Source organism: Temnothorax nylanderi, unplaced genomic scaffold (genome assembly GCF_030848795.1).
Source record: "Temnothorax nylanderi isolate EJ_2023f unplaced genomic scaffold, tnyl_v1.0 TNYL_tig0004_pilon, whole genome shotgun sequence".
Taxonomy (NCBI): Eukaryota; Metazoa; Arthropoda; class Insecta; order Hymenoptera; family Formicidae; genus Temnothorax; species Temnothorax nylanderi.
The window spans coordinates 3,124,497-3,138,309 of NW_027249066.1; the positions used below are offsets into that span (position 1 = coordinate 3,124,497).

The 13,813-nt window shown below is 35.8% G+C and overlaps 1 protein-coding gene across 8 annotated transcripts in view; it reads left to right on the top strand.

Annotated features, from left to right (window-relative positions):
- Nucleotides 1-13,813, top strand: part of Gw (trinucleotide repeat containing adaptor protein gawky) — a 59,488-nt gene that overhangs the window by 13,333 nt on the left and 32,342 nt on the right. For 4 of the 8 annotated variants that reach the window (XM_071710314.1, XM_071710354.1, XM_071710324.1 and 1 more), the window contains exons 2-15: nt 1,309-1,358; nt 1,922-2,034; nt 2,809-2,989; nt 3,465-5,792; nt 6,174-6,532; nt 6,745-7,060; nt 8,714-9,241; nt 9,394-9,767; nt 10,101-10,298; nt 10,874-11,032; nt 11,964-12,410; nt 12,493-12,816; nt 13,011-13,237; nt 13,318-13,696. In XM_071710314.1, coding sequence (XP_071566415.1) covers nt 1,966-2,034; nt 2,809-2,989; nt 3,465-5,792; nt 6,174-6,532; nt 6,745-7,060; nt 8,714-9,241; nt 9,394-9,767; nt 10,101-10,298; nt 10,874-11,032; nt 11,964-12,410; nt 12,493-12,816; nt 13,011-13,237; nt 13,318-13,696 — 5,889 coding nt within the window. In that variant the 5' untranslated portion in view covers nt 1,309-1,358; nt 1,922-1,965. Of the gene's footprint in view, nt 1-114; nt 507-1,308; nt 1,359-1,921; nt 2,035-2,808; nt 2,990-3,464; nt 5,793-6,173; nt 6,533-6,744; nt 7,061-8,713; nt 9,242-9,393; nt 9,768-10,100; nt 10,299-10,873; nt 11,033-11,963; nt 12,411-12,492; nt 12,817-13,010; nt 13,238-13,317; nt 13,697-13,813 lie in introns of those variants that run through there. The other 4 variants (XM_071710359.1, XM_071710332.1, XM_071710304.1 and 1 more) reach the window with 4 other exon arrangements.

Below are 13,813 nucleotides of genomic sequence, written 5' to 3' on the forward strand. Positions count from 1 at the left end.
TCTCTCTCTCTCTCTCTCTCTCTCTCTCTCTCTCTCTCTCTCTCTCTCTCTCTCGACTATTCCGTTCTCCGTGCTAGCCTCTTTATCGTTTCCCTATCTCTATATATCTCTCTCTCTCTCTTTGTCTGTTTGGTGCTGCTCGCGCTCGGCACCTTCGCGAGGCTCCGCTCGTTCACCGGGAAGTGCGTCGCGCGTCGTGCCTCGCCAGCAGTGTGACATTTGCTGCGCACCGCGCCGTGGCTGAGTGGCTCGGCTAGAACGGAGCGCCCCGGAGCCCGGAGCGCCGAGGTGGCATCTACGGACGTAAATAATGTCGCGTTATCAAACGATCGTACGTCGTCGCGCAGCGTTTCTCTCCGTCGTCGCGCCCGTCACCGTCGGGTCGTGTTAAGTCGCCGATCTCTCTCTCTCGCGCGCGCGGTGACCGGGATGTCGTGCGTGCGATATTTCGGGCGTTGAACAAGCTGGGTTACACACCGTACGGTAATTACGTCGCCGTCGTTTAGGTTAGGGGTCCTGCTTACGATGTCGTGACGTCCAGCTAACGGGTCTCGGCTCCGCGGCCGGCTATAGAAAACTTAGATTTAACCTTGAACGGATCTTTTACGCTCCTCTTTCTCGTTTTGCCGCTTTGAGGTGCTCCGATCGATAGCAACAGTGAGCTGTAGGAAAGACGAGCGTTCGGAGTAAATTTGCTAGAGACTGTGCTGCTTCTGGAATCACTGATAAGACGAGGATAAAAAGACGTTCGATTTTTTTGTGCTTGAAATCGATATTTTAATTTAGCTATAGATTGTTTTATTCTCTTCATTTTATGATAAATTGTAGCGACTTGCTTGAACATTAAATTGTTTTTTGTTGTTGCGTAATTGTCAATATACAAAGCGCTCGATTGAATGAAATTTTAATCACATATTTTTTTAACAAGTTTAAAGGGAATTGATTCTTAAAGGAGATTTCCTGAGAGATAAAACGCAACAAAACAATTTCAGTGAATTGTGCCTTTTGAGTTGTAAATAAATGACAAAGATTTATCTTTTGGATAATTTGAAGTGAATTTTACTTTAACAAAAATTCAAGTTGCTTTACCTCCATTGTCAGGATAACCAATATTGAGACTCAAAAAATTGTGTTGACAGCTGCGCAAAGATCCGTTCAATATATTTTCTACGGCAATTTTTAGCGAAAAAATTTTATTTTAAACCTTGTCAAACGATATATTATCATTTGATGTATTATTATAAGTAAGATTTTTACGGTACATATTTATTGCAAAATTATAATGATAACATTTGGTTTGTTTTTTAGATCTCCACTGGCATGGAGCTAGGAGCGCACTGATAGCGTTAGTTTACGAGGTATTGTAATTTATCTTTATAATATTTTCTGTAATTCTCATTTTGTATAATTTGAAGTAATTATGATTATTAGAAGTATTATTTTTAAAAATTATATAATCTGCATATTTTGTGTATGTATATGTTCACGAGTAATTATTTTTTTATAAACAATTTTTTTCTGCGTTAAAACATTTGTTCTGTTTAATTTTATATTAATATTTACGATTTTTTATATTTTCTTCTCTATTATTATTAGCGATTACAATCATTGATAGTTCTGCATTTAGCGCTACCAAGTCTAATTATTTAAGCTGCGAAAGAAATTTATATATACATTATTAGTAAATTAAATCCATTTTAAAACCAGAGAGTAAACTTTTCTTCGTCAGTCACTAAATAACAAGGAAAATAATATTCAACGCTGAGATATACGAATAAATCTTTTTTGCCAGTCAGCGTCGAATATTATTTTTCTTGTTAAATCCATTTTACTATGATAGAATTTCAAATTTCTTTTTGTAAACTACATTGTAAACTACTTTGCAAATTACTGATAGATATCTTCGTGTTTTATGTTACAGATCTTGGTTTCTATGCATTGCCTGCCAAAGAAGAACTGAGCCCAATGTTTCCACACAATTCTAGTTCACATGAGATTTCTACAGAAACAAATGCCTTCGTACAAAATTCCATGGTAAGTATTTATATGTACATTGCATGTATTTGAGCTAATAACTTTTTATACATATATCACACCGTCATAATGAACCGAAAATAAAACTGTGAAATTTTTGATGTCAATATAAATTATTATCGTAATGTATAAAAGTAGTGAAATTTAAAAACAAATGAATAAAAATATTGATACTCTTAATGAAACGGTTTATAAATTTTGTATGCGTCACATATGACTCGTAAAATACTATTTATAGCAATTACTCCAATCTAGGATTAATTGCATCATTTGTTGCATGAGTATCCAGATAGATAAGATTTTTTATTCAACTTTAGCTACAAAAAAGGCCAAGAAGTAAACTTGGTTTACGAATATATACCTTATATAAACACACTCATACCTTCCTTACTACCGCGTTCTACCGTTAACATCATCCTATTTGTCATTTCCTACTTTTTGTTGCATGAGTAGATACTCATAATTAGATAATTATCTGCATTTACATCTGCAAATATATTAAATTATTTTGTTATGACTTATTTGTAGATTTAGTAAGTTACCTTTGTTGTTCCTTTTTTTTCTTACTTATTTGTAATCCGTAAATCACTATCTACGGTTATAACAACTATTGAGATTTGATTTATCTTATCTTTGTACATAATATTGTTTTAGTTTCACATTATTGCACCATAGCTTACATGTTTATTTATTGATTTTACACTCATTTGTTTAAAGACAAATATTTTCATTCTGAAACAAACGTAAACATGTCACGTTTTTTACGTGTTATAGGGGGATGTAGTAGTATTAGAGGAAAGCAGTCTGGATGGGGTGGGGGAAGGGGAAGGATCAGAGCACATTAGGTACTGTGATATCGAATCGATAGCAAACAGCAGCATGATGGCAGCACCTATTAGCCATCCCGAAGCTACCGCCGCCAATGACTTTTCAACCGTCCTGCTGAACCAAGCTGGTGAGTAAATTAAATGATATTTAGTAATATTCCTACTTTACATATATTATTTGAATTTGCCTATCTTATATTTACTTAATGTTTTATGTATTAATATACAAAAATAAGTATATCTTTTAGAAATTTTAGATATTGTATTTATTATTTTGAAAACTGTTGTAAAGCTGAATAAAATTATAAGCTCAGCTGACAAATACTTATAAAGAAAATTGATATTAAAAGCATGGGTAGTTAAATAATTTAATTTTTTATATAAATATCGTATTTAAATTATATAAAACGTCTTGTTAAACATTTTGTTAATATTTAATTGTATAATTTATATATTCTTTTATTAGTAATTTTCATATCTTGTGGATTAAAAAATATATTTCCAATAATATCCAAGAGAATAAATGCTTATATATCGAACAAAGATATTGGAAATTCTGACGACAAATGACGTTTACAGCGCGACATTACATTCTAATTACAGGTGAGTTCAACTCAACCGGCATAGGTAAGGCCTGCCAGTCAGTGGCGCCAGCAACCACAAAATACCCAACAAATCACCCTCAAATCTGCGATAATAATAATAAAATAAATAATCACAACAATGCAGAACATAATCATCACAAGTACAGAAAGCAAAACACACCGGGCTTGCTTGGTCTGCAGCTGGGCAGCTCCGCCAATAACTCTAAGTCTACTTGTAAGACATTAAGTGATAATAAGACTAGCTTTAGTACTGTATACATTAGGGTACATATAAGGGTAAGTGTAAATTTTGAAAGGGACGAAGTGTGTTACACCGTTGGGGTACCTAGCCTAGTTAGGATACCCAAGTCTGATAGTCCCCAACGGTTGTTACGCCTCCCTAACTCTGATGACAATTACTCCTTACTAGGGTCCTGCCTTGACCTAGGCGACAACAATAAATTTAAGGCTAATTTTAGTTATGTAAGTAATAACAACTCCAAGTCTGTGATATTGCTCAGCTCAACCAGTTACAGTAACCATTACCTCCTCTTTAGTGGTGGCTTTGACAAGATAGCTGCTGTTATCCCGGTACTTTGTATTAAAAGGGACGATTCTACCACCACATCGAATAGAATGAAACTACTAGGTGATAAGTACGCCCTAGTTACCAGTTTTGCTCAGATCTCTAGACTGCTTGCAAACGATAGAATTCTGGATGATTCTAACTCTGACATCCGAGTTTCGCTGAGCTGCCGAATAGCGCGACACCTCTTGAAATCGCATTTGAATGTCAACTCTCTATTACCGGTGTCTGTTTGCGCTCAGAATTTCGCGATGTACACCGCAAGTTCTTCCATTACGCTTATCGTTTCCAGAAACGAAGTAATTGACCACACTTTGCGATCTTTCCTGAAAAATCTCACACAACTATATGTACAATCTTCTATTTCTCCATTATGTAATGTCACTGTGACCGAGCTGATGCAACACATATGTGTTCCACTATTAATAATATGTAAAAGTAATGATTACAACGTTGGTAATAATTATAATGAATATTATAATAACGAGTACAGTAACGTTGGTAGTATTGAAGAAGAAATTAATATTAGTAATAATAATCCAGATGTTATCGGAGACATTGTTGACATCGCTGTGTGCTACAAGACTAGTGTAATGACTACTAATGTTAGGATCTTAGGGTCTCAAAATGATGGTATTAGTTGTACCGAAGCAACAATATATACTGTTGGTGCTCTTTTATTTCAGGATAACAATAAGCCTCTAAACACTTGTTTTAAGATTAGTAGATATAGGGGATTGGTCACTACCGATCGCGAATCTAACTTTACCATTAAGTCTGTATTTAGGTCTAAGTTCAGCGATAAGTGTAGTAATGTTAAATTTGAAACATCTCATGCCGCTCGACTTGACGAATCTGACAACAGTAAGCAAGTTAAGTTGACTGTCAACATTCCTATAATGACTACCTGCAAGCCTACGATGACGCTTACATGCCAATCAGCCACCGTCGCATCCCAAACAATTGTTGTACCTGTATCTCGGGCGGAGAGTCGCACGAACGACAATGAAATGCGATTGGAATATTTCAATATACTCCAAAATGACCAAATATGTATCCAATATATGTTGCTAAGTCATACAGATGATCTTAATAAGAATGACTTGTGTCGTTGTGACGCAACTAAATTTAAAGACGCGCAAATTTATGCTATTGACAAGCTCAAGGCTACTACAACATCGAAAGATGACGCTCAGTTGATCTGCAAATATCACCGAGATACTCTCAAATACGACCAAAGTCGTAAGAACGATGACGATAATGCCATCATATGCAACGGCAACGAAGATTTCTCTCTATCGACTACGATATGTCACCTCCTAAAGCATTATGTGCGTGCATTAGTTTCTGCTTGTCGAAGAACATACGAGACGAACATGAACGAATACGAAGTTAATCGGCGTCGACTACGATCTGTCTTGGACGTCCTATCTCGCAAATGTATATCGAAGTTGTATGAAAACTACAACGAGCCTATTGCAAGTTACAAGCAACGTTGGGGCATACCAATGGGACTGCGGTTGGTAGGAGGTGGAGAGAGTTCCTTGAACAGCGGAGGAGCTACCAATTGGGGAACAACGCAAGCCACTACGCCAAATAATAATAATACAAATCAGAGTGGATGGGGCGGTACACCTGGAAACCCACCCGGTAGTGCTAATGCGCCGAATAATTGGGGCGGAAATACTGTCAATCGATCTGTCACTGGCAATCCAAATCAAAATCAAAATCAAGGACCACCTGGAAACCAAAATAATCCGGGTAAGAGCATATATTGTTAAAAGAAACTTAGACTTAATATATGTATATATCCAAAGTATCCATAAACATACGTACAAATTTTTTGACATTTAATATTTAAATCAAATTATTCAGTATTTAATATTTAAATCTAATTATTTCGTATAAGAATTATATTTATATTTGATTTGTGTTAAATATTTTAATTGTCAAGATTTTTAAAATATTAATATATTACAGATTACACAATTGTATTAAAATATATTACAAAATATATGAATGTTTTGGATGTGTATAAGTATAAACCTCTAGAAAAAATACTTGAGCATTAGCTGAATACGACTTTTAAACTTTATTTTTATTTATGATTTATAAAGACAATTGTATTTCTTGATTTATTAGGTAATGTGAGTAAAGTTAATAATCCCAATCAACAATCGAATCAACAATCTGGTCCGCCAACATCGCAATCAAATAACCCTACCCAAGGGAATCAGAATAATAACCAATGGTCTCAGGGAAAGTCTAATAACCCAAGTGGTCTTGGGCAAAATCCATCAGTGCAAAATAATAACAGTAGTGGCGTTCAACAACAGCAATCTTCAGGTTCAAGCGCAAATAACAATCAGTCCAATAATCCTACCCAAGGAGCTGTAAGCATTGGCAACACATCAACGACTAATAATCCGTCTACGAAGCAGCAACTCGAACAACTCAATACAATGCGGGAAGCGCTCTTTAGTCATGACGGTTGGGGTTGTGTAAGTAAAATACAATATATTTGATGTATGATTATACATTTTAAAAGTGTAACATTGATCTTGAGATTACCTTTATTATTCGTCTCAACGAACTTTTCATGTGGAAGAATAATAGTATGCAGCATTAAACTTTGCAGTTGTTAATGGATTGCCAATTGTTTATTTCATATAATATTTGATATGACAATATTAACATATGAATAATTGTGCAGCAAAATGTGAATCAAGATACAAATTGGGACGTTCCGACATCACCCGAGCCTAGCATAACTAAAGACGGTGTTCCAATATGGAAACCACCAGTGAACAACGGCACTGATTTGTGGGAGGCGAATCTGCGTAACGGTGGACAGCCGCCGCCTCAACAGCAAACGAAAACACCGTGGGGCCATACTCCTGCGACCAACATCGGTGGCACTTGGGGTGAAGACGACGAAACGGCAGATTCATCCAACATGTGGACCGGTGCACCAACGCAATCACAGCCGAGCGCAGCTCAGTGGACTGGTGCTGCCGGTAACCAAGCCGGTATGTGGGGAGGTAGGCTGGTGAAGGCTGGAGATGCCAGATCTATATAGGCAAAATGTTCTTCCAAATTTCTTGATTTTGACTGAGAAATATCCTTGATTTTTCTAGTGTTATATTAGCTGTTTGTAATGTGCCTGTTAGCGCACTGCTAACGTATCCTTTATGTGACTATGTTCAGAAACCCGAGTCTCGTTCAGTTGCTATAACGCATTTGTAGTAGAGCTCTGTAGATAATATAGAAGAAAATACTATCATACTATAAACACATTATGTCGTTTTCATTCTTATTGTTATTTATTTTTTTTATTCTGAGCACAAAGAGATAATACCTACTTTGTTAATACTTGATGTAATTAAGTTTATTAAAATATCTCTGTTACATTCTTTCTCTTTCTCTCTCTTAACATTACTTCTGCATTGGAAAACTACCAAGTTGAAATAGACATTACTTTAAAATATTTTGCAAATATGATAGTATGTATAGTGTAGTTAAAACTAAAAAAAAATTCTTTGAAAGTAACGCTTTTACTTAATGTATATTAAAGTGCAATATACATATATATAAAATTATTAAAGTGCAATACACATACATATATATAATATAAGAAAATCATTTTTGTGATTTATATTTTAGAAGAAATCTGTTGAAATAATATATACTGCGTATTTTGGATACTGTCATTTGACCGACATTGGGGAATCCTGAACAAAGTTTCATATTCTTAAATTTTTTGAGATAAATAATTGGCCACAAACTACATTAGAACTTACACTTGTATTTGCGCAGTTGAACGTAATGCAAAATAATACATTAATTATATTATTATGCTTTTGACACATTCAGCTGCGGCTTATGTTTAGTGAAAGTGTATGTTATATATTTGCTAGTTAATTAAATAGAGAGACTCCGGCGTTCACAAAGCTTTAAGATAAAAATGGGGGGGATACAGTTCAAGCGATTTTCATTTGATTTTGCATATTTGCCTTTGCAAGTGCTATCAGTTTCAGGCGATTTTTGTTACTTTTGTTTGAGGAAATGTTATGCTGTTTATATGGAAATATGCTTTTTATGTGTGTGGAAGTGCTATGTTAGATGCTTTCACCCTAAGCCAAACATATGCATAAAATTAACGACGGTATTATATTTATATTACAATATAAAGTATTTATATTTTACAATATAAGTACAATAATTTCTTTGAAAGTTCTTTCTTAATTTTTATTTTATTATATCTCGTTTATACACGCTATATTAATTATCTATTAATAAAATTATAAATGTCTTATGCTTCTGCATATACTTAGCATTGTGGATATAGAAATGTAACGAAATCAATTTATGTGATCTATCACTTGCATAATAGAATAATTTTTTTTACTGAATAATATTATATGTATATAAATTTAAATTGATGATTTTAGCCATGACTGGTTGCAATGCAAAATCAAACTATACCGATTTATAAGTAATTGCCTTATTTCGTGATTATCTGCATATATAAAATTGTACATTTTTAATTATGATGAATAGATTTAACGCAGATTTAATGAAATATGCATGTCACATGTTCAGATGTGATTACTTATAAATCGATATGATTATCGCACACGACGAAGGTAATTTGTAATTACAAGAAACATTGACTGTGACAGGATCTAATTGGGGCGATCCTAGAATAGACCATAGAGATCCAAGAGACCTGCGATCTGTGGATCCACGAGAAATGCGTGATCCTCGAGATCACCGTATGTCCTTGGATCCCAGAGATCATATGCGTGTGATGGATCCTATGGCGCGCGATCCACGAATGGCTGATATGCGTGGTGATCCACGTGGAATATCAGGGCGATTACATGGCGCAAACGCCGACGCCATGTGGACTCAGCCACCTGGACCGCCTCATCATCAGATGGGTCATCAACATCCATCTGGGCCGCCAGCCAAGATGCTTAATCCGTCGAACATGAATCAATGGGCTGCACAACCACCGAAGGACATCATGCCCGGCGGCAAACCGTCCGGCTGGGAGGAACCTTCGCCGCCGACGCAACGACGTAACGTGCCCAATTATGACGACGGAACAAGTCTTTGGGGAAATCCGGCTGCTAATCAACGTGCTATGCCAGGTAGCAAGGTTTCACATTGGAAGGATATACCTGCACCAAACTTGGCTCGTGGAGGTACGCATTCGCGGAGCGTCTCAAAACCTTTTTTTTTGTTTTATATTGTAAAAAATTGTTGAAAGAAGTAATCAATGTGCACAACGTATATAATACACTTTTCATCTTAAAGCTTCATTTAATGGTACTAATCTGCGTGCTCTTTATTGCAGGCATGCAATGTCCACCAGGCATGCCTCAGAATAGAATGCCAGGTCAACCTGGAATGAAACCAGATGTAAGTAATCCCATGTGGGGCCATCCTGGGGCTCCAGGCGGACGCAATGGAACATGGACAGACGGTCCGCACGATACTGCATCTTGGGATGATCCTAAGACACCGGCTACTTGGAACGAGCCTCCACTAAATCCTGGTTGGGGTGGTCCAACTGCGCACAAGCCAAAGCCTATGGGACCTGCCGGTAGCTGGACTGATTCTGATATGGATCCGACTCCTAGCTGGGCACATCCTGCAAAACCTACTTTAACAAAAGAAGTTATTTGGAACAGTCGCGAGTTTCGTTATCTCTGCGATTTAGGATTTAAGGTGTGATATCTTCAATCTTTGTCTATATTTTGCATGCATTTCTGATTTTTATTTAATTGATCTATCATATAATATTTAATAATTAATATTAAATTATATTAAAATATTACTTAATTATATTTTTTGCTAAAGTATTTTAGGCTTATAAATTTAAATTCGTAGAAATCTCCTTAATTGTTAATATAAACACATATATAATTTAACTTAATTATTTTATTCAATTTTTATCAAAGCATATAAAATTAATTCTAAACATTTTCAACTTTGCTATTAATGAATGAACTTTTCATGGGATAGTATATCATAAAACATGTGATTATTCTATTATTTTAGAAAGAGGATGTCGAAGTAGCATTGAGGAATCGAGAAATGAATCGAGAAGAGGCATTGGAACTTCTCAATCAAATACGTCCTGTCGATCAGTGGAGACGTCACGAGACACACTCAGGTTACGATCCGACGCATCAAGCAACTACCACACCAGCCTATCCTCGATTCAATCACGTCGGACAGCAGATGTCATTCCCTCCGGTAAGCTTAATTAACGTTGTTAAATAGTTTTCAGAAAAAAATTTTCGTGATTTTAAACGATATTCTGAGATATACCGATTTTATATAATAAATTTTTAAATATAATCTTTTATTAACAGTGTTGTTTTTGAAAATGAACGAAGCTAAGATATTTGACAATAAATAAGTTACGCGTTGTGGTTTTCCTGAAAATTGCTTAACGAGTGATTGAGCGTGTGTACACTTTGTCAGCATTTTATTATGAATTAACAATATCTAATAGTTGAAAGTGATGAATTAAAGTTATGGAATTTTGAAACCGCTACAAAATGCGGAATAGTTACTAACTGTTTTCTATGTGTATCCAACTGTTTTCGTTATATTATGTGAAATACTTGTATATTTTTATACATATTGTTCGGAAACGGTAACAACTCAATTACTTGATTATGAGGATAAAATACTTGAATATGAAGAGAGAGATACAAATTCTTAGTTATGGTCGATGTTTGGGAAACACATTTTGTACGGTATATTAATTCGATAGAAGAGACAGAAAGGAAATAGGCTTGGGGTACAATTTGTATTTAACATAGGGTGGCGGAGTGCCCAGTGGGGCAACCAGTGGGGGAGTGGGTGGGTCTGTCACCAGTGCTAGTCTTCTCAAGCTTCAGCAACAGCAACAGCAGCAGACAGCTGTTCCGTTACAGCAACAACAACCAAGTACCAATACGCCACAACCCCCTTTCAACCAGGTGAATAAACTCATGTTTGACGAAGTTCTATATCGAGGTTCCATGGTTTCTTTTTATATTTATTTTTTTTGTTACAAGAAATGTGCGTGATGAGATAAATGCCTGATTTTCTGGTTATTATCGCGTGAGTAGCATGCGATCGCGACAATATAAGAGTTTGTTTCTATTTATTAATTATTAAAAAAAATAATAATCAAGAATTGATATTTCTTATAATTACTATCTAAAAAGATTTACTCATATAGCGAATACATACAAGAAAGGTTATAGCGACAAGATTATTTTATACTAGGCATATTTACGAATTAAATATGTATTTTTATTGAATTTATAGGATTAATAATTCTTGTTGGCAAACGATGGCAATTCTCTTTCTTATATTAGCTTATATTTATCTGTTTAATCTGATTTTTGAATGCATGAATTTGCGTTTGATGCTATGTTAGTCTTATGCATGTAAATCACTATTTTGTTATTAATAACACATCACTAACTTTCTACGGTTAATATCATAGTTATAAATCGAACATTTAGACTATAATAATTCAGTTATTTATAGGATATCTTATACAAGTGGTGTTAATATTTTATAATTTTTAAAAAACTTAGTAGGATGTTGTTTTTACTATGGTATAAAACATCTCCAGATTATAAATCGGGCTGTATGTAATTTATTCGAACGTATATATATAGTTATATATATATATTCACATAATATCTCAAAACATAAATTTATATTCAACTATATATTTGTTTTTAGTTTTCGGCTATAACAGTACGGACATTGAATAAAATAAAATTTTATTGATCACAAAAAATGTGATCACACATATATTTGAAAACATAATTATGTATCTATTTTATTTTTTCACTTGGATTAATACAGATTATAATCGATGATGCTAATGATGATAATAAAATTAATTTTCAGGCATCTCGCGCATCACAAAATCAACCAAGTACACAGCAATTGCGGATGCTTGTGCAACAAATTCAACTAGCTGTACACGAAGGATATTTGAACCACCAGATCTTGAATCAACCTTTAGCACCTCAAACTCTGATGCTATTGAATCAGTTGCTACAGCAAATCAAAGTCCTTCAGCAATTACATCAACAACATGCTGTTCAAAATACAATGAAGGGAAGCAATCAGTCAGCTCTACAGATCAGTGTTCAGATCACGAAGACCAAGCAGCAGATCACGAATTTGCAGAATCAAATTGCGGTACAGCAAGCAACGTATATGAAGCAACAGCAGCAACATCCAGCTCCTCCATCGCAGGCATCGGAATATTACAAATCTTCCGTGCACGATCCCATGTCAGCTCTGCAAAACAGTTTCAGCGATTTAACGATGAACAAAGAGCCTCCGGTGGTACATATCAATTTATATAAAAGATATCAAATTCTGATGTGAGCAACTATAACCTACATTATTTTTACTTTATTTGTTATAGAGTCAGCAACAATCAAGATTAAATCAATGGAAGCTGCCATGTCCAATTGATAAGGACGGCGATTTGGTATCGAACGAATTTTCCCGTGCTCCCGGAACTACGAGTAAACCGCCCGCAACTCCTGGCGGCTTGACTCAGTCACATAGTAGTCCGAATATGAATCCCTTGCTAAGTCAAGGAGATGGCACATGGTCTTCTCGACTCGGCGATAGCGGCTGGCCTGATCCGAGCAACAGCGATTCAACCGACGGAAAGGACTGGCAACCAGGTGGTGCTGCATATACTGATCTTGTTCCAGAGTTCGAGCCAGGGAAGCCATGGAAGGTAATCCATTTCCAATACTATTAATCATTACTATTTTTTTGCCATTATGAATATTCCATTCGAATGCGAGAAAATAGTGTTCGTACATGTGTATTTAGAAAAATACGCGCAAATTATTGACATGTATAATAAAAGCAGCAGAGTATTAGTATTTAAAGCTTATCCAGGTCCACCTATATTTCATATCATTTTAGGGTACCCAGATAAAAAGCATCGAGGATGATCCTAGCATCACTCCTGGTTCAGTTGTACGTTCTCCGTTATCTCTGGCTACTATTAAGGATACCGACACGATCTTTTCATCGAGCAGCAAGACATCACCGCCACCGCAAGCAACTAATCCCGATACATCGATCCCGAGTTTAAGCAATTCTACATGGACATTTAATCCACCAGCTACTACACCTAGTGCGTTTACTAGGTAATGATTTTAAATGTATGACGTACATTATCACATTCTCTTTTTGAACGTACATTAAAAAAAAATTCAATTTATTACAGCACTTCCAAAAATACATGGGGAGAATCCGCTCCTCCGCCTACTGCTGTGACTTCGGAACTCTGGGGTGCACCGATGAGCAAAGCGCGTGGTCCACCTCCTGGTTTAAGCAGTAAAGGGGCTACGAACGCAAGCAATGGTTGGGGTGCTGGCTTAGGAAGTGTTAGTAGATCGTCTAGTTCGTGGGGCCTCCAATCATCCACCGTCAGTAATTCGAGTTGGATGTCTACTTGGCTTCTGTTGAAGAATCTTACTCCACAAATCGACGGCTCTACTTTGAAAACGTTGTGTATGCAACACGGACCGGTTCAAGACTTCCGTCTCTACCAGAATCACGGAATTGCTCTGACAAAATATTCCTCTCGCGACGAAGCAATCAAGGTAAACGGAACTTACTGGAATTTTTTGTCTTAAAATTCTTACTAGTTTTAATATTCGTTAACAAATTATCTTTTAGTGGCTGAAATATTTCACGAGATTGTCGATTTTCTTTTCCAG